Below are 20,099 nucleotides of genomic sequence, written 5' to 3' on the forward strand. Positions count from 1 at the left end.
ACGCATTATGATGGCACCATAAAAATCAGCCTATAAAGATGCATTATGAAGACACCATTTTATAGACCAAAATCAACCTATAAAGACGCATTATGATGGCACCCATTTATCGGACCAAAATCAACCTATAAAGACGCATTATGATATTACCCTTTTATCAGACCAAAATCAGCCTATAAAGACGCATTATGAAGACACCATTTTATAGACCAAAATCAATCTATAAAGTCACATAATGAAGAAAGCATTTTATCAGATCAAAATCACATTTCATATTGTTTGCTCTTCAGTCGGGTGGTATGACTTACGCACAGTTTTGTCATGAAATAAAGCAATGCAGTTTTTCTGCCTGGTACAGCATGTCTCGATCAATTCTGTTAGAAACTGGCCTGTAAGTGCAATGGGCCAACTTGTAACTTTTGTCAACTTTGCAAGTAATAAGTGTCACAAAGTGGCTTGAAGTGGTCCTCAAGTTTGCAAGTGAGCTTAGCTCTTGTTCTGTGTGGTGAAACACTTGAGATGGTAAGATGGTCAATATTGTTTCAGCCCTACCACTTGAACTTGTTAAGAATCTCACTTACGTTTTTTTTATCATTTCCCCGCGACAATTAATTGTGCATTTAGATAATTGTTTGGGTCTGATTCATTGAAATTAATTATTTTAATGGGGATTTTAACATTTATTTTTCAAGGGACAATGAACAATTAGTTGGGAAACTGTTACCAATTTACATTTATGTTGAATGTTTTCAACTGGATTCAAAAAGGAAATCCCATCAACATTCAGGATCATTGTATCAGTGATTTCTAGTACAGGGAATTTTTTCATAATTCCTATAGAAGATTCCATTTAATGGTTAATACTATAAACAGGGGTGTGACTTTTCCTCCTTTAAACTGATATCCTCTCTTTCATTGTCAAACTGCATGTGTGTAATTGTAAAAATAGTTTGCAGGATCTTTATGGAAATGAAGAGTTCAGCCGAACCTTGTAAGGGGGGTAAGGCATTTCCTCCCCTTAGGTGATTCTTAAATCACGATCTTGTGTTGTGCCCAAAAGTGGTCCTCTCTAACTCACCATTCATCTTGCATTTTGTTCAGGTCTTGTCTATTACATGTGTACAGTCAGGTCAAATCACATTATGATGTCCTAAGGCCGAATCAGATGGCAGTGGAGTGATGAACATGCCTTCCAATCCAGTGGTCCCGGGTCAGATCCTAGTGGGAGCCATTCTTGTGTTCTTTCAAAGGACACCAAGTACTGGTGTATCCCATGAAACAGACTCCAGTGTGTCTCTAAGCCAATTGATTTTGATGCAAATAATTAGGCATAAACAGAGGCCAATTTTAGCACATTTGGTGCCACCATAGTAGTAAACACTGGCTGCAGACCAGCCCTTATCACTCTGAATCAATGCATCAGCAGCACCCATTGCCTGTGTTGAAAGACATTTCTCAGATGTGGGGGCCAGTAATGAGCAGTGATAGTTGAATCAGAGGAGCCACCTTTCTGCTAATCACATTCCAGCCAAATTGGGCTTATCATGATGAACAGTTACATTTGGTTGTTTTGAGGTGTTGACAGGGAATCACTCAGCCCAGTTGACCCAAAATTGACCACCAAAGGAAGCTGATGGTTGTAGGCGTCAGTGGTCTTGTAAGACTATACACATTTCTCAGCTGGTGATTGTTCTGTTTAGTAAACATGGCTGGGTGGTTTATCAACCCAGGGCCAAAAATCCTGGGGTTTTCCTGGATTTCCAGGAATTTAAGATAACAGTTTATGGTGCTGGCAATAAAAAGTAATTGTTTCAATTTCATGGCATTGCTGATTGTGGATATCATGTTAACCTAATTTCTGGTCTTCTACAAGAAACATTCCTGTTAATGTAAGACTTTGCAACATTTTTTTGTAAATGTTTTGGCATTTTTAGTGAGTGATAAAAGATTTGTTTAACTGTCTTTATATCCATGCTCAGTTAATATTTGATATTAATTGTAGGTTTTGTTGTGGGGTTTAATTTGTTTCAATACTGGGTGGCGTTTTTATATTGCCCAAATTACTTTTTGTGTTGCATTTAATTGACCATTTTTGTTGCATTAATTAAATGGGATCCCATGAGCATTTGTTGTTGATTTCCAAGTAATTAAGGTACTCCTCCTGTATTCTTTGGTAAACTTAAGCAGAAGTTGCACTGTATGTGATGTGATTTTATTTATTTTCCTTGCCATGATAAAGTTTGAAATAAAGCATTGCAAAAAGAAATTGAGCAAACTTTAGGAGGTCAAATAAAACATGTTTAATTATTGCCCATGCATTTTCCAATCTATGAAGTCATTTTAAAAGGATGATTCAGTAGTGTACCTTAAACAGTATTCCTGATTCCATTCTGCAGGTTGCCATATCTTTAGCATAAAAGTAACAAAGTTCCCCATATTTCCTTGAAATTCAATCTATAAGCTGGCACCTTTCGCAACCTGGGAATTTATGGGAATAATGGAATAGATCAATATAGACTGCTGATCAATGCACAATCCATTGCCATCATAAAATTGCATTTTATTAGATGAAGCAGGGTCATTTGGGATGTACATACCATTCCTGGTATTAAGGTATTGATTTTGTCTTGTGGATTGAAAATAAAATTAAAGTGTCTATGTTTAAACCTTTCCCAATCAGAAGCAAAGTGAAAATGGCTTTTGAAACCAGAATTAAACCAGAACAGCCTGAGAGTAACTCGCGGTCTGTTCAGGTTATTTGCTGAGTGCTGCTCATCAGTATCTTTAGGTTGCAAATTATGCCTTTAAAACTTGATTCTAGTAAAGAAGATTTTAAATTTAACTATATTTTCCAAGGGACTACAAGCGCGTTGAAGTGTGTTTATAAGGGGTAAAAAGGGTAAAGCATCCTTATTACTTGCAGGAGCTTCAATGGTTATCCATACAGTTGAGACTGATTTCTAATTAATTAACAAAGTGTGTTATGTGCACCATTAAGTAATTAATCAAATTAAAGCAAAATACTTGACAAAGAACACATATAAAGTAACAGTTTATACATTCATTCTAACACAGCACGTGCAAAATTTCATATAAACAAAGAAGAAAATCGTCCATGGGTTATTCTGCAACAAATAATGGGCGGAGCTTATACACTGAAAGCACGCACTGTAGCTAAACAAAATATGCCTATACATTTTCCACCAGCGTAATAATCCGGTATTTTATGAATGAAAGTCACGTGACAAAATACTACGCTATGAACGGAAATGCGTAAAATTGACCCAAATCGCACTCGTGATTTAATCCCTACGCATCTAAACTTCCGGCCGTGGGTTATTTGACAACAAACTATAACGTACACGAATTATTTCCTAAATAAAACTGTGTATGAAAAATGTCAGTATTTTTCACCGTAAATTTTAGTAAGTCTGTCAACAATTAGCTATTGCATAAAAATGAACCTAAATGGTATAAGGCTAATGAAGACACACAATGTCAGGAATTCACAAGAATTGGCCTCTTACAAGTATTAAGGGATATACGATATTCTGAATGTCATTCGCCACAATTTGATTGGCAAGCAACTTTAAGCGAAACTAAGTAATCAAATGGTTGGACCTTAGCTCTATATTCCATACTTGGCACTTACTGGCAACAAAAGCACCACAAACGGAAATCAATACTGATGTTGGATGAAGCGGCAATAAGAATATTGGGATGTGTCAGTGAGGCCATGGCTGGATTGAAAGACTCCTCCAGTAATGGAGCGGGCTGCAAGTTCTCTTTTATCTGTTTTTTTAACCCCCTTGGGGTTGCACTTACTTTCCCAACAGACAAGATTTTCCATCGGATGTCAATATTTTTCTTAAAGCGAACTAATGTGTAATGCGCAAAACTTGGCTGATATTAATATTTCAATGTGTTGATTACTATAGATGATTGTACAGGACAGTCTCAAACATTACCATCTAATACATCATGTCAAGAACTTGGATCAGAATTTTTTTAATTCACATCAGACACATAGTGTTCATCAGTTTGATAATAACTCGCAGTCTGTTCAGGTTTTATGCTGTTTGCTGTTCATCAGTATCAAAGAGTTGGAAATGAATCATTTAAAATTTGAATCTTATAATTAATGTCTTAAATTTAATGTAACTTTCTGAGGGACCACAAATGCGTCAAAATACGTATCTAAGTGGTAAACGGTTAAGCACATGCATTAAGCCCAGTTTTTCCCAGAACAGTTTTCCCCAGAACTGTCAATCCCTGTCAAAGTTATGTTCATGAACTTGGAAGTCAACTGTTGTTTAGCTAGATGAACATTATCAGTGTTCTAGGAACAAGGCTCATAATATGATTTTTGCTACTGTTTTTCAGGATACGCACAGAGATCAATGGCGGTGCTTGGTGCCCCCAGCACGTCATCAAGAGGGACTCGTATGAATACCTGCAGATTGACCTTGGCCGACTGACTGTCATCACCATGGTTGAGATTCAGGGGCGATTTGGAAATGGACAGGTTGCCACAGATATTTATTTTAAATTGTATTGCTGTCCTGGACCCAGTTGTTCGAAACCTGGGTAAATTTTAACCTTGGGATAAATGTCGGATGAATTTAACCAAGGGTTAATTTTTTGGTTAAATGTTGTTGCATCATGTTGGTTAAATTTATCCAGCGTTTTGTCTGGATTAATTTAACCCTTATCTAAAGGTTGGTTAAAATTTATCCATGTAAAAAAACAAAATAGCTGCATTCCAAATTCCAGGCCTGAGGTCTTAATGCATATTTACCTTGCTCTGGGAAAATGGGGCTTAATGCATGTGTGAAAGTGTCGTCCCAATTTACGCTACTGTGCAGGCCAAACATGCCTAATCAGGGTTGACACTTTCCGCCCAAACTGGATTTTCACTAAGTAGAGACGTCCTTTTTTTTTTAAATCCAAAACTAAAGCGGAAAGTTTTGTCCCTTATAAGCCTGTGCGTACTACCTAAAGCAGAAAGTGTCATCCCTGATAAGCCTGTGCAGATTCCCTTTATCGGAAAGTGTCGTCCCTTATCAGCCTGTATGGACTCCCTAAAGCGGAAAATGTAGTCTCTGATCAGCCTGTGTGGACTCCCTTAGTAATTATAATAAAGCGAAAAGGGTCATCCCTGATAAGCCTGTGCGGATTCCACTGGCTAATCTTGGAACACACTTTAAGCACATGCATTCAGTCTGGTTTTCCCAGGACAAGACTCATGTAATAAGGACTCCCCTTAGCCTGGATATCCTCCTTTAGCCTGGATATCCTCCCTTAGCCTGGATATCCTCCCTTAGCCTGGATATCCTCCCTTAGCCTGGATATCCTCCCTTAGCCTGGATATCCTCCCTTAGCCTTGATATCCCCCCTTAGCCTGGATATCCCCCCTTAGCCTGGATATCCTCCCTTAGCCTGGATATCCTCCACAGTTTTAATCAGAGCTGATTGTCTGGCCACTGATATTATCACCTGGTGAAATGATTACCTGCATGCAGTCAGGCTCGTTAGTTGGCCGCTTATTTGGCTTATTAGCGGTAATTACCGATCAGAATTTCATATATCATGCTACTGAAGGCAGTGGCTTCTTAAGCAATGATGATTGATGGTTTATGAATGATATGATGTTTGTTGGTTGGAATATTTTAATGTTTTGTTAATGCATTTGTCCTACGCAAAAGGACCCTTAATTAGTTATAATATGCAGTTAACAATTTCTGAGAAAATTAAAGTTAGACTGCTAAATCATACAGAAAGGAGTTGAGACTGTTATATCAGATAATTCTTGTAATTGATAATAGTTTTGTCATATTTATAACATAATTTATAAAGTATGAAACATATTTGAACATGATAAATTTTGACATCATGTTAATACTTATCTGGGCCTATTTTAAGAACCAAATTGTGAACAAAGTCTGAAGAGCTTGCAAATTTCTTATGCAGAGGGTACAACTCATCAATATTTATTTCCATAATGTGTTTGTCCTTGAAAGAATTCATACAATAAATCCCGATGATGCTCTATCTTCGTGTTTCAAAATAGCAAAAAGCGATACACTTAAACTGCAGCTTGGTTTTGGTGCCAAAGGTTTGGTGGCATAAATATCATGTTTATGATTTTCGGATTCCTATCTGGTTTCAGAGAATGAGTAAAATGATAGCAGACCAAGATACGAACAAGTGAGAAAGTCTGGTTCTTTCAACTGTCAGAAATATCTCAAATTATTTTCCAGCTAACTGTTCCACACTAGTACCTTGCATATCTGACATATTTCGTTCATTTTGTGCTGACAGTTACACTGAAAATGAATTCAACTGTTGAAATATTCATTCATTTGAAATTGTTTTTGGTCCAGTGGCCTTGTGTTGGTATCGGTAATGATCTGATCATGCTTCCAAATACCAGCCATCAGTTTCTGCCTTCTCTATTTTGCGCCTTAACTTTGGATTTATTTTCCAGTGACAATTATGCAAAAAATGAATTCTGTAGAAAAACTTAAGTTCCATTCACAAAATTAAAATGTCATTAAATCATTTGATGCTTAATTGCTTGTGTTTGATTCTTTCATATTTAAAGACAAAAAAAATACCAGTTGCACTGCTGTTTTAGTGCACATAAACAAACAAGTCATAACAGACAATGGCTTTTTGCATACACAGTTATTGTCATTATAGTCATGCATAATTCATATTTATTTCATATATTTCCTGCTATTATGGGATAGACTGTATGTCTGAGAAGCATTCATATATTGGGTGACTTGAGCTTGGACTAGCTGCCAACACAAATTGTGACTTCCTGTCTGTCATGAGGAAATTGAGATCCTGCATATCCAAGATGCAGGCTATTTCATTTTCAAAAACATAGATATTTGGTAAGCCAAGTGTTCCGTGAATTGTATGTCAGCGATGTGTGCTTATGCTGAGGCAATATATGTATCCCAGAAAAGCAACCTTTTGGAAAAAACTACTAATCTGCTGGTACAAATAACGCTGACACATTTATAATCCTTTCAAAATCACATACCGTATTAACTGTTATTATTTTAATCAAGCTATCATTGATTGATATAATGGACTAGATTTATTTGTACTGAGGAATAAGTGGGTTTTTCTTTACACGAGCGAAATTACGGAGTCAGACTATTGAGCCCCATCTCGAAAAAATAAATGTTCGCCTGGCTGACAGGTTAGTGCAATGATTGGTATACCTGCTTCTCAGCTAGGGGACCCTGATTGAATTCCCACTTCCAGCCAAGTAAGTTTGGTTGCACCTGAGTACTTTCCACAGGCCATTTAATGCCCCCTGGCCGGGGCGCTTGTATTTTGAATTCAGGTTCCGCAGGGCGCCTAACGTTTTCATCAGCGTATTTTTAGCTCACCTGAGCACAACATGCTCATGGTGAGCTTTTGTGATCGCTTTTTGTCCGTTGTGCGTCGTCCGTCATCAACATTTTGCCTTGTGAACACTCTAGAGGCCACATTTATTGTCTGATCTTCATGAAATTTGGTCAGAACATTTTTATGTCCCCCACTATAGTAGTGGGGGACATATTGTTTTTGCCCTGTCTGTTGGTCTGTTGGTTGGTCTGTTGGTTGGTTGGTTTGCGCCAACTTTAACATTTGCAATAACTTTTGCAATATTGAAGACAGGAACTTGATATTTGGCATGCATATGTATCTCATGGAGCTGCACATTTTGAGTGGTGAAAGGTCAAGGTCATCCTTCAAGGTCAAAGGTCAAATATATGGGTCAAAATCACTCATTTAATGTACACTTTTGCAGTATTTCAATATTCAAGATAGCAACTTGATATTTAGCATGCATGTGTATCTCATGGATCTGCACAATTTGAGTGGTGAAAGGTCAAGGTCAAGGTCATCCTTCAAGGTCAGATGTCAAATATATGTGGCAAAAATCGCTCATTTCATGAGTACTTTTGCAATATTGAAGATAGCAACTTGATATTTGGCATGCATGTGTATCTCATGAAGCTGCACATTTTGAGTGGTGAATGGTCAAGGTCAAGGTCATCCTTCAAGGTCAGAGGTCAAATATATGTGGCCAAAATCGCTTATTTTATGAATACTTTTGCAATATTGAAGATAGCAACTTGATATTTGGCATGCATGTGTATCTCATGGAGCTGCACATTTTGAGTGGTGAAAGGTCAAGGTCAAGGTCATCCTTCAAGGTCAAATATATGGGTCAAAATTGCTCATGTAATGTCACTTCTGCAATATTGAAGCTAGCAATTTTATATTTGAAATGCATGTGTATCTCATGGAGCTGCACATTTTGAGTGGTGAAGGGTCAAGGTCAAGGTCATCCTACAAGGTCAAACATCATATAGGGGGACATTGTGTTTCACAAACACATCTTGTTCGTATTGAAACCTCGACTGAGTTCGAAACTGGGTCATACTGGGTCAAAAACTAGGTCACTAGGTAAAAAAAAACAAAAACCTTGTGAACACTGTAGAAGTCACATTTGATGCCCAATCTTCATGTAACTTTGTCAAAATGTTTGTCTAAATGATATGTTGGTTGTGTTCAAAAATGGTTCCGGTCCGTTGAAAAACATGGCCGCCAGGGGGCGAGGCAGTATTCCTTATATGGCTATAGAGAAACCTTGTGAACACTCTAGAAGTCAAAATTTTTGCCCAATCATCATGAAACTTGGTCAAAACATTGGTTTTATTGATATCTCGGACCAGTTCGAAAATGGTCCAGATCGGTGAAAAAACATGGCCGCCAGGGGGCGGGGCAGTTTTCCTTATATGGCTATATATGGCTATAGTAAAACCTTGTGAACACTCTAGAGGCCACATTTATTGTCCAATCTTTATGAAATTCAATCTGAAGATTGGTCTCAATGATATCTTGGATGAGTTCGAAAATGGTTACGTTTGCTTGAAAAACATGGCTGCCAAGGGGCGGGGCATTTTTCCTTATATGGCTATATATGGCTATAGTAAAATCTTGTTAACACTCTAGAGGCCACATTTATTGTCCACTCTTCATGAAACTTGGTCAGAAGATTCACCCCAATAATATCTTGGACGAGTTCAAAAATGATGCTGGTTGGTTGAAAAACATGGCTGCCAGGGGGCGGGGCATTTTTCCTTATATGGCTATAGTAAAACCTTGTTAACACTCTAGAGGCCACATTTATTTTCCGATCTTCATGAAACTTGGTCAGAAGATTTGTCCTAATGATATCTTGGATGAGTTAGAAAATTGTTTCGGTTGCTTAAAAAACATGGCCACCAGGGAGCGGGGCATTTTTCCTAATATGGCTATGTATCATGCTTAAGTAAAACCTTGTTAACACTATAGAGTCCACATTTAGTGTCCGATCATCATGAATCTTGGTCAGATGATTTGTCCCAGTGATATCTTGGACAAGTTCGAAAGTGGTTCCAGTTGCTTGAAAAACATGGCCACCAGTGGGCGGGGCATTTATCCGTATATGGACTTATGAATCTTCATGAAACTTCAGGTTTCCCAATTTCAGTTTTTTTCGCAGTAATTTTTCCCTGTTAGTTAGATGGTCCTGAGTACTTTGCCCAATTGGGAAAACAAAATCACTGCCTTAATATCAGAAGTAGAAGTTAAGTAGTAGGGGTAGTAGTATTAGTAGTATTTGGACTACCAGTATCAGTAGCGCAAGATGCAAAAAGGCAATTACATTTATGTCATTGCACACTTAGGATAACTGAAGATGAAAGGTAAAGCTGTGCAATAACTAACACCAATCTGGGACCCAACTGTCAATTTAATAGTTCTTCAAGTTTCCCTTCAGTGATTAAAGAAGGAAAGCTGTTACATAATTATCACCATGGAGCAGTTACCAGCATGTTTCACACATTGTTTTACTGCTGTAATACTCACCCCAGTGGCAGGCATGGCTGGATCCCATTGCAACCTGGGAAATACATTTTGCAATCTGTGGTGCAATGTTGAGTCTGGTAAACTTTGAAAATCTCTTCTGTTATTTGTGGTTGTGTCTTGGGTCTAGTAAACAACATGTGCATTCATTGGAACATGTGAATAACAACATATATTCTAGAAGTCTGGGTGATATTTCCTGTCTTTGCTATAACTTGGCATTTAATACATGGAAATAACTGGCCTTGAATGTCATCCATCTTAATATGGCTTACACCTCCTCCTAACTCTACAGACAATATCACATGGTCAGGTAAAAGATCAAATTAGACAATTAAAGTGCCTTTTTTATAACTTTGTAATTTTTGATTGATTTTGAAATTACTTGGCACAAATGTCAACCATCAAAAGAGGCACATGCTGCGTGTAATATGGGTCTCTTTGTCTCAATGGTTGAGGTCATATTTTTGAGGTCAGAGTTTGAATTGTTACCATAAAAAGGCTGGTTTTTGACGTACCTGAAGATTTGAGACAAAAGTTGGATGTGGGGGGCATCTGTTCCCTTTGGACACAATTATATCTTGTTAAATAGTAGTATGAGCTGGATTTTACAAGCACTATTGTTCTCATTTAAAAATAATTTTTCTTCATTTTCCTTTTTAAACTTACAAAATGAGTATTACTCATACTTGTTTAATACAATTACCCAATTATCTTTGTGTCATGTCAAGAAATTTCACAGATATCATTAGCGAGTTTTGAAATACAACATGTTGTGAGAAAAAAACTCGCACACAAAAATTGTTGTGTATGGCAGACATCATAGTTCTAGCGATGAGAAACATTTGGGTGCCTTTCAAAATCTTGTATTGGCTGCTAAATCACAAAGATATTCCAACAGAATGCAAAAGTGGTTACAGCATCAGTTACTTGTGTTTCAGACATTAGTAAATTGCTCAGATATCTTTAAGTTGATAGATGTGATGTACAATGCAAACTTGATTGTACCAGTCTTTGCGTGTATCAATAAAGATGTATTATCATGCAATTTGGCTTGCTTTACTTTATATTCGTCAACAAAAAATGTGTAGGCTATGTTATATGTTATACTATATATAGTATATACTATACTGTCTACCCCCATTTAAAGTTTGCCAAAATGTTTCCACTCAAGCCTACACTCAGTTTTTCTGCTATACACTTTGAGAGGGGATTATTACATTACAAACAAGATGGCGACGTCCATGCCAAGACAGTTATTTTTCGCCATTTTATATCCTTATTACTTTTAGTAATTTTGTGGAGAGATAATTTTGTGACGCGTTAAGAAAATTTGTAGCAAGTAAACACGAGCTATAAATAGAGCGAATATTAATACGCTAATCACTTTATTGCTGATATGGTTTGAAAGTGTACGGCATTTAAACAATAAATACAAGTAATAAAGGGTAAAAAATACCTGTCTTGGCATGTACCTTGACATCTTGTTTGTCATGTGATTACCTCCTCTGACTTTGCATTGTTCACTTAGAAATCAATTTACTGGAGCTAATCAATATGCTGTGCGTGCATGATTGTATCTGTTTGCATCCAAGTAGTTACTTGATATAAAGAAGCTGAAATTTGGCACATCTTTATAAAAAGGAGTCTTAACTTTGCAACAGTGCAATTAATACAGAATTGCATCTCATAGATTATGTTGACTATTTTGTAACTTTAATATTGAGATTGTGGATGATAACTATTAAACCGGCTTATCTGCTTGACTTTTTAAGATGCTATCGTGTGTTGCTGTTTATTGTTAATTTCTGAACTTTTTCTACCTTTTTGTTATTGACAAGCATCTGTCTGATTGCTGATTCACATACATGAGAAAAGACATTCCATACTCCATGGGAATAATAAAATGTTACATAATGTGATGAAATATTCAGAAATACTTCTCCATGTTGCTGGTATCATGAAGAAATCAAGATGGTCAGGATTGATTAGAAGTCTGATATCTTGCCTTTGTTCAGTGTTGCTTTTTTGCTCACATGTTTGAAATATGTGAATTTTTCTGAAAACTCAATTTTCTCTAGAAATATTATGATAGCTTTATGTTTCTGTGTTTTGAAGTATTAACTTGAATTTATCTTGAAAAGCAGTCTTATAGATTATCTTTCTCACCTATTTATGGTTCTTTGAATTTTGTTTGTTATGATGATAATCTTTTGACATCTGTATTGCAAAGGAAACGCTGCCTATTTCACTTTAGTTTTCATTCATATTCTTTTACTAAAGATGTATAACAGTATCAGATAAAAATCTCTCCAGTGTAATGAAGGTAAATTTACACATAATATTTATTTTTACCTGTTTTACACCATTCATCCAACCAGTGCTACTTTTTTGAAGATCTTGAAAAAAAGTAGGCTTTGTTCTAAATCTAAACAGCTATCTATCATTTGTTTGTATTCTTGTTGTCAACAATAAGTAACATAATTCCATGCTTGGTGCCAACTTTTTTGTTACTTCGCCGTTGCACCAAATGTTACGGATTTATAACAAAAACATACCGTTCATAACTCGTAAGAAACGCTGTTACAGTTTTTGTTGTCATTCCGAGTACAAATGCTGTTTTATGACTTATGCATCAAGATTTTCCCAGACATGACTGGTACTAAGTGATTCTGACAATGTCTTATATTTGTTAGTTACAGTTAACGATCGGAAGTTTTTCTCTGATCAGTCTGGGGAATGTTTTTTTAACATATTTTTGACATGTTTGTAGTTCTTGTCAAACATTTCAGGTCTGATACTGGAATTTCTGAGTTCCCTAGTTCTAACTTCAAATGTCTGTTGCTGTGAATAAATTTCAAGTGAACCTGTGAAATAATAATATGCACAACAAAGAAACAATATCTTGTTGTCATCCTACTATTTTGTCAAAGCAACTCATGACAAAGGATTACAAAATTAAATATGTGGGAATGCTATCTTTTTAAAGCAATTATGTGGTCAATTTCTTAATTGGTAAAGGAACACAGTTTAATAACAAAATACATCATGGTCAACAATGTATATTACATCATCATACTGATGTCCTATTATGATCTTCAGGACTCACTTTCACTGAAAATAGCTAAGCTTCCTTAGTAACCATGTGAGATAAAGCAGAATATTTTTGTAATGAAAAATTTATGAGACATCTGATTGATTTCCGAGACCAATGCTGCAGGGAAATTACACCAATCAAACGACATGTTTTCAAAACAGTTCAGTGCAGACCGATTTAAATTTGTCATATTAACCTTTATATTCTGCTTTGGTCACACTTACGGTTAGATACTCGAAAAAAGTTGCTTCCTAGACTTCATTTGAAGAGTATTTAAACATGAGGTTTAAAAAATTTGCAAGCTTTTTCCCTCCACATTATAAACTTGTTTTCCTATCTATTTGGCCACTAATAGTTTCCAAGAATAGTTTCTCTCTGTTTCCCTTCCTCTGCTTTGTGTTGAGCAGTCAAATAGCAGTTGCAGGCATAAATGGGGCTTGATTGGGCATTGTTGGCTCGGCTACTACTTAAATGTACCTTGGGTACTCTTAAGTACACTGAAATGTACCCCGGGTATGGAAATCTACTGAAACATACCCGGGAATTCTAATCCTAAATTGTTCGTTGTAGGCTATTTTTATGTCCCCCACTATAGTAGTGGGGGACATATTGTTTTTGCCCTGTCTGTTGGTCTGTTGGTCTGTTGGTTGGTTGGTCTGTTGGTTGGTTGGTTTGCGCCAACTTTAACATTTGCAATAACTTTTGCAATATTGAAGATAGGAACTTGATATTTGGCATGCATATGTATCTCATGGAGCTGCACATTTTGAGTGGTGACAGGTCAAGGTCAAGGTCATCCTTTAAGGTCAAAGGTCAAATATATGGGTAAAAATCACTCATTTAATGTACACTTTTGCAGTATTTCAATATTCAAGATAGCAACTTGATATTTGGCATGCATGTGTATCTCATGGAGCTGCACAATTTGAGTGGTGAAAGGTGAAGGTCAAGGTCATCATTCAAGGTCAGATGTCAAATATATGTGGCCAAAATCGCTCATTTCATGAGTACTTTTGCAATATTTAAGATAGCACTTGATATTTGGCATGCATGTGTATGTCATGAAGCTGCACATTTTGAGTGGTGAAAGGTCAAGGTCATCCTTCAAGGTCAAAGGTCAAATATATGTGGCCCAAATCGCTAATTTTATGAATACTTTTGCAATATTGAAGATAGCAACTTGATATTTGGCATGCATGTGTATCTCATGGAGCTGCACATTTTGAGTGGTGAAAGGTCAAGGTCAAGGTCATCCTTCAAGGTCAAATATATGGGTCAAAATTGCTCATGTAATGTCACTTCTGCAATACTGAAGCTAGCAATTTTATATTTGAAATGCATGTGTATCTCATGAAGCTGCACATTTTGAGTTGTGAAGGGTCAAGGTCAAGGTCATCCTACAAGGTCAAACAACATATAGGGGGACATTGTGTTTCACAAACACAGCTTGTTTCAAATTAATTATGTTCATAATTATGTCAATATTATGTAAAATGGCCCCAATATTAATGAAACTCCTACTAAAAAGCATGTTGATGCAGGTTTTGTTCAAAGAGATTTTTTTCAAATTCTGTAGCGCGTTTTAGATTTGGGGGGGGAATAAAGCTCAGGTAAAGTCAAAATTGGTCGGGTACGTTTAAGTATATTTTAGGTACCCAGGGTACATTTAAGTATACTCACGAGTACCCAGGTACATTTAAGCTGTTCCCGAGCCGACAATGACCAAGCGAGCATAAGTGTGTGCATTTTATACTGATCAACACATTTGCTAAAATTTAAGCTTGGTCAGTAAAAGGAGTGAGAAGGTGTAAATAGGTCAAAATGCCTTGATATATGAAAACAAACTTAGTGAAATTCCATGTAAGGCGGAAAGTGTTGTCCATGATTAGCCTGTGCATTGTGCACAGGCTTAACTGTGAATAAACTTAATGCGCATGGATCAATCCTTGTTTTCCAAGAGGTTGTCTCAAATTGTTTTTGAAAGCAAAGTCAACTAAACTGAGAGGTTTTTTTCTACGTATATTCCAGGGTCAAGAGTTTACGGAGGAATTCCTGTTGGAGTACCAGCGTGAAGACGGCGGGGAGTGGATGAGGTTTAGAAACAAACGAGGAGAAGAGGTGAGCATTGTGGAAGTGTTAATGATGATGGTGATGTAGTTGATGACTGTGGTGGTTATGATTATGATGGTTGTGTTGGTGGTGTTGATTGTAATGATGCTGCTGCTGATGATGCTGGTGTGGTGGTTGTATCATTGGCAATAATCATAGTGGATGTTTACTAAAATGAGCAATACATGCTTTGCTTTATTATTCTCGATGCATATCTAAACTTAAAACATGTAAGCATCTAACATCACACTCCAATTTACGAACGATAAAATTCTCTCTATGGCATAGTTTTGATGCTACCAAATGTTTCCTTTGAACAGTAGCAGTAAGTGCAGAGTTATTAAACAGGGTTTTATTTGCATAAAAAAGACACACAACTTAACCTTAGTAGAAATCACTAAATCTAGAAAGTTTTTATACAGTTGTACCCTAATTGTTTTAATTGCGTTATTATGTCTTCAACCATAAAATATAGTCAGGTCATATTTGCTAGATAAATGGAATCTGACTTTATTACGCTTTCATTGGAGTTTAATTTGTTGGTATGCAGGAAAATATGAACTAGTTGGAAATCGGCATATTTGTTCTTACGAAAGCTTTTTATGCTTTCAGTTTTTTTGCATCATAATGTTCAGTAAATTGCATGTTTTACTTCTTAGATATTACTGTCTCAGCATTTTTCTCTCCTAATAATGATTTTGTTCAAGTTTTGTCTATTGACAACATTTTATATAGTCTATTTATGTTTGACAACTCTGGATGTTATTGTGCATGAAAATGCATCTCTTAAATAATCTAACTTGTCAAAAGCTTAAAGCAAGAACAGTGGTCAAAAGTACAGTGAGAGTGTATATTGCAAACAAGTGGGGGGGGCATACATTATAGTAAAATATATAAATATGTACTGTAATCTGTTTTTCTTAGTTTAAAACCAATAGTTAATATCTTCATAAATCACAATCCAACCTTGAAATATCAGGAAATTATCTGTAAGGACTTATTAAGTTCAGTCTCCAATTTCATTGGCCACCTTGTATTGGAGGCAACTCAGGAAATCACATCAACCTGATTATACACGAGCATTTACATCATTTACTTTTTCACTGATGAAAATCGAGATAGAATGCTGAGTTACTAACTGTTCATAGTGATGACCAACCTACCAAATAAATACAGTATATTAAATTACTGGTAATGTATGTTGTTCATGTAAAATAAAAACAATTATTGCATTTGCAAATTGGCTCACTACAGGCTAGCTCAGTTGATAGATTGCTGGACTAAGAATCCAAGGTATGGGCGATGCAGTGCTGGGCCCGGCCTCACAGCTTAACCCTTTGGCACTTAGATACGTATTGTTACACATTTGTAGTCCTTTCGAAAATTTAATTTAATTAAACACCTTTCTTACTAGATTCAAGTTTTGAGGCTTCATCTCCAAACCTTTGATACTGATGAGAAGCAAACAGCTTAAAACCTGAACAGACTGCGAGTTACTCAGTTACTCGCAGGCAGTTCTGGTTTTATGCGGTTTGCACATAGCCATTTCACTTTGCCTCTGAGTGGAAAAGGGTTAATTGTGTAGGAATTGGTCATTCAATGTTCTCTGAATCAAGTAGGGCGGTTGTCTTTAGTAGCACGAATAATTATGTGCACTTATTACATTTAAACCAGATGTCCCAGGAAAAGTGTGAGTTAATAAACTGAACCCCATAATATGACAGAAGTAGTATTGAAATTTACCCCCAAAAAAATATAAATCCGACTTAAATAAAAACAAGTGATAAAAAAGGTTTCTTTGTTTGCTTCACATCTGCTATGATTTTCGAGCTGCTCTTTTCTTGTTAAAGCCCTTGCATTTGATAGACATTCAATCCAATGACCTGAGTACTAATAGGCCGTCACTAATGAAGTGGGTGGGGTAAGGGGTGGAATAAAATCCGGACTTAGCAACCAAAAAACCCATAAGCTTATAATGAGTTGTGTATGATGGTTTTCAATGGACATCTAATCTTTATAATTGGTAAGTTACCGAGATTTATGCTGTCTGGTAAACCCCCCTGGCCTGATATATTTATCACCCTGTTTTGACAATTACAGATTGTTTCCACTGAGATGCAAATAGATGTGATTTTCTTGTAATCTCTGGTTTCTCTACTGCATAGAAAAATGTATTAGGTCCGTTTGAGGTCATAATCAATTTAATATATTTGTTTGATCATATGAACCATAGAAGGAAAGTGTTGAATTTAACATGATCTTCATTTATGGCATTAACAGTTAGTAAGGTCAATTAAATTGAAGAAGCGGGTGTCTACCAGTCTGTTCATGGACCATTCCTTTACTTTATTTAGAGAGATCTTAAGCTTTTATCTTTATTTATTATACTAATTGGTATGAATGTTACTTGGTAGGAAAAGAACAGGAAACTCCTTTTACTTAGTGTCATGGGAACAGTTTATGCTTTGACCTAAAATAAAACAATTCATTTCATGGGTGGAAGTGAAGACACCTAATGAGTTTGAGGTCATCCGGTCAGATGTCAAGGTCACATGTACTTGTTATGTGAAAATTGCTTCCACACAATATCTACAGCAATTTCTTGGGATCATATAAATTAGTATGGTGCTAAATCTTGGCAAAAGACGACCCCTTATGATTTTCAAAGCAGATAAAATGTCAAGGTCAAAGAGACAACTTTGCTGCAAGATGTGTGTGTGTGGGGAGGGGGGTGGGGCATACATGTTTTACAAGTATTTTTTGTTTAAGGACAGTTTGGTCCGTAGTTGAGTAATTATTATGCAACATGAGTAAACACTGTGTACAATAGATGAATTTATCAAAAATTTGACAAGATATAACTCTTGAGGAATTGTCAATACCGAATTTATCTTGAAATATTGTTTATTGAAAAAATACAGGTTGCAGTTAGAAATACAAGTTATATTAATAGAGAATACTTAAGTTCATTTGATAAAATCAATAAAACAATATGAACTAGTTGGATTTTTTAAAGCAAATCTTTAAATGAAATCAAACTCTGTCTGAACAGATGCCACAGATGTTTCACCTCAAAGGAGACCATGAACAATATTTTTGTGGCAGAATTTTCAGAAATGTCACAGCTGCTTAAAGTGAAAACACTTACCCTTGAGGCTTAAAGATTTTCAATGACTCTTGCATAATTTATAGAAACAAATCAATAATTGAGCAATTGATGACATGAGTGTGTCGTTTCAGACGTAAATTATTCCTGTTCTTCGCTATAAAAAAAGACGCATCATGATGTACGTTATACAAGCAACTATTGTTTTTTGCGTTTTTATTTGATTCTTATTTTATGGGGGATCTAAAAGTTACATAAAATGCATTAATCAAAGACCTTGTGTGCAGAAGTGTCACATGTTTATATAATTCCATACAACACATTGCCATTATGTGCAGAGACATATGGTGGGCAAGTCTCAGCTACATGGTTTATTTAAAAAGCGTGCAATAGCATCATAAGGGTCTTGCAAATTTTGAATTTTTGCGCACATGATTCATTTGATTTCCCGTAGGATGTTGTTTGCTGTAAAATTTATTTGAAACAAAACATAAACAAACCATTGGCGGCGGAAATGCAGCCTGTTTCTTTTGGCATGTGCATCATATATCCTTATCATATGTACATGTACTTTTTGGCTGCACCCCCCCTCCCCCCCTGAAATTACTTTTTTGTGTATGCTTATTAAACTGATACACAAAGAGTGCCTTACAATTATATTTATAAGAGATGTCTTATAATAAGTCTAAAGATTAAAATTTGCTGATATGTAGAAAAAGAAATTGAATCTCTAATAAAAAGTATGTGGACTATTTGTCAGACACTGATATTTCATGGATTTTTTCTCAACCACGAAATCAAATCTCCAACAAACTTTCATGTCCTTAGTCATATATTTGACACTTAAAAAAATCCCAAAATTTAAGATTGGACAAAAATGGCAGATGAATGAATCCAGGAAATTTCATGTCAATGAAAATTAATGAATCCACAGTAATCATAGTTAAGTTCACACTTGAATCTTTTTAACCCTTTACCACTTAATAGATACGTATTTTGACAATTTGTAGTCACTTAGAAAGTTACATTTTATTAAAGACCTTTCTTACTAGATTCAAGTTTTATAGGCTTCATTTCCAAGCCTTAGATACTGATGAGCAGCAAACAGCATACATGTAAAACCTGAACAGACTGCGAGTTACTAGCAGGCTGTTCTGGTTTTATGCTGTTTGCACATTGCAAATTTCACTTTTCTTCTGAGTGGGAAAGGTTTCATTAATTTGACACATTGTGAATTGAGTTGCTTTTACTTAATATCATAATCACTTTATCATGCAGTCTTGTATGATACATTTTTGCATATTTGAGTATACAATTCTGATTCTGCATTATATTGTTTCTTTGAAATTAACATCCTGAGCCTTTAAATTTCACATGACTTTTGTATCCAATAGTTTTTATGAGGGGTAGTGGTATTAACATTTGCTGCAGAGCCTTGACATTATCTGTATACAGGAGGTAATGCATCCTTAACCCTTTGCATGCTGGGAAATTTGTCGTCTGCTAAAATGTCATCTGCTGAATTTCTAAAATTAGCATTTTCTTCGATTTTTTTCAAAGAATACTATCAGAATAGCAAACAGTTTGGATCCAGATGAGACGCCACGTTTTGTGGCGTCTCATCTGGATCCAAACTGTTTGCAAAGGCCTTTAAAATTCGGTTCCCGCACTGAAAGGGTTAAAATTGACGTTTGGTGAGGTTTTGGCATTAAAGTTACCTTATGATACTTATCTATCTTACACGTGAATCTTTCACAACACGGTAGGAGCTGTGAGTCAGTCAGCTGATATAGGCTTTCTGATTGAGTTATAGAGATGTGTGATTCATTGTCATGGTACAGGCACACATTTCTCTGGTGTTTCTGTCTG

The 20,099-nt window shown here is 36.0% G+C and overlaps 1 protein-coding gene across 2 annotated transcripts in view; it reads left to right on the plus strand.

The window, feature by feature from the left end:
- LOC127863520 (discoidin domain-containing receptor 2-like) overlaps positions 1-20,099 on the plus strand; it is a 93,409-nt gene that overhangs the window by 40,797 nt on the left and 32,513 nt on the right. For both annotated transcript variants that reach the window (XM_052403061.1, XM_052403062.1), the window contains exons 3-4: positions 4,384-4,525; positions 15,044-15,133. In XM_052403061.1, the coding sequence (XP_052259021.1) occupies positions 4,384-4,525; positions 15,044-15,133 (232 nt within the window). The remainder of the gene's footprint in view (positions 1-4,383; positions 4,526-15,043; positions 15,134-20,099) is intronic.

The sequence above is a fragment of the Dreissena polymorpha genome, unplaced genomic scaffold, assembly GCF_020536995.1.
Source record: "Dreissena polymorpha isolate Duluth1 unplaced genomic scaffold, UMN_Dpol_1.0 chrUn012, whole genome shotgun sequence".
NCBI classification, from domain to species: domain Eukaryota; kingdom Metazoa; phylum Mollusca; class Bivalvia; order Myida; family Dreissenidae; genus Dreissena; species Dreissena polymorpha.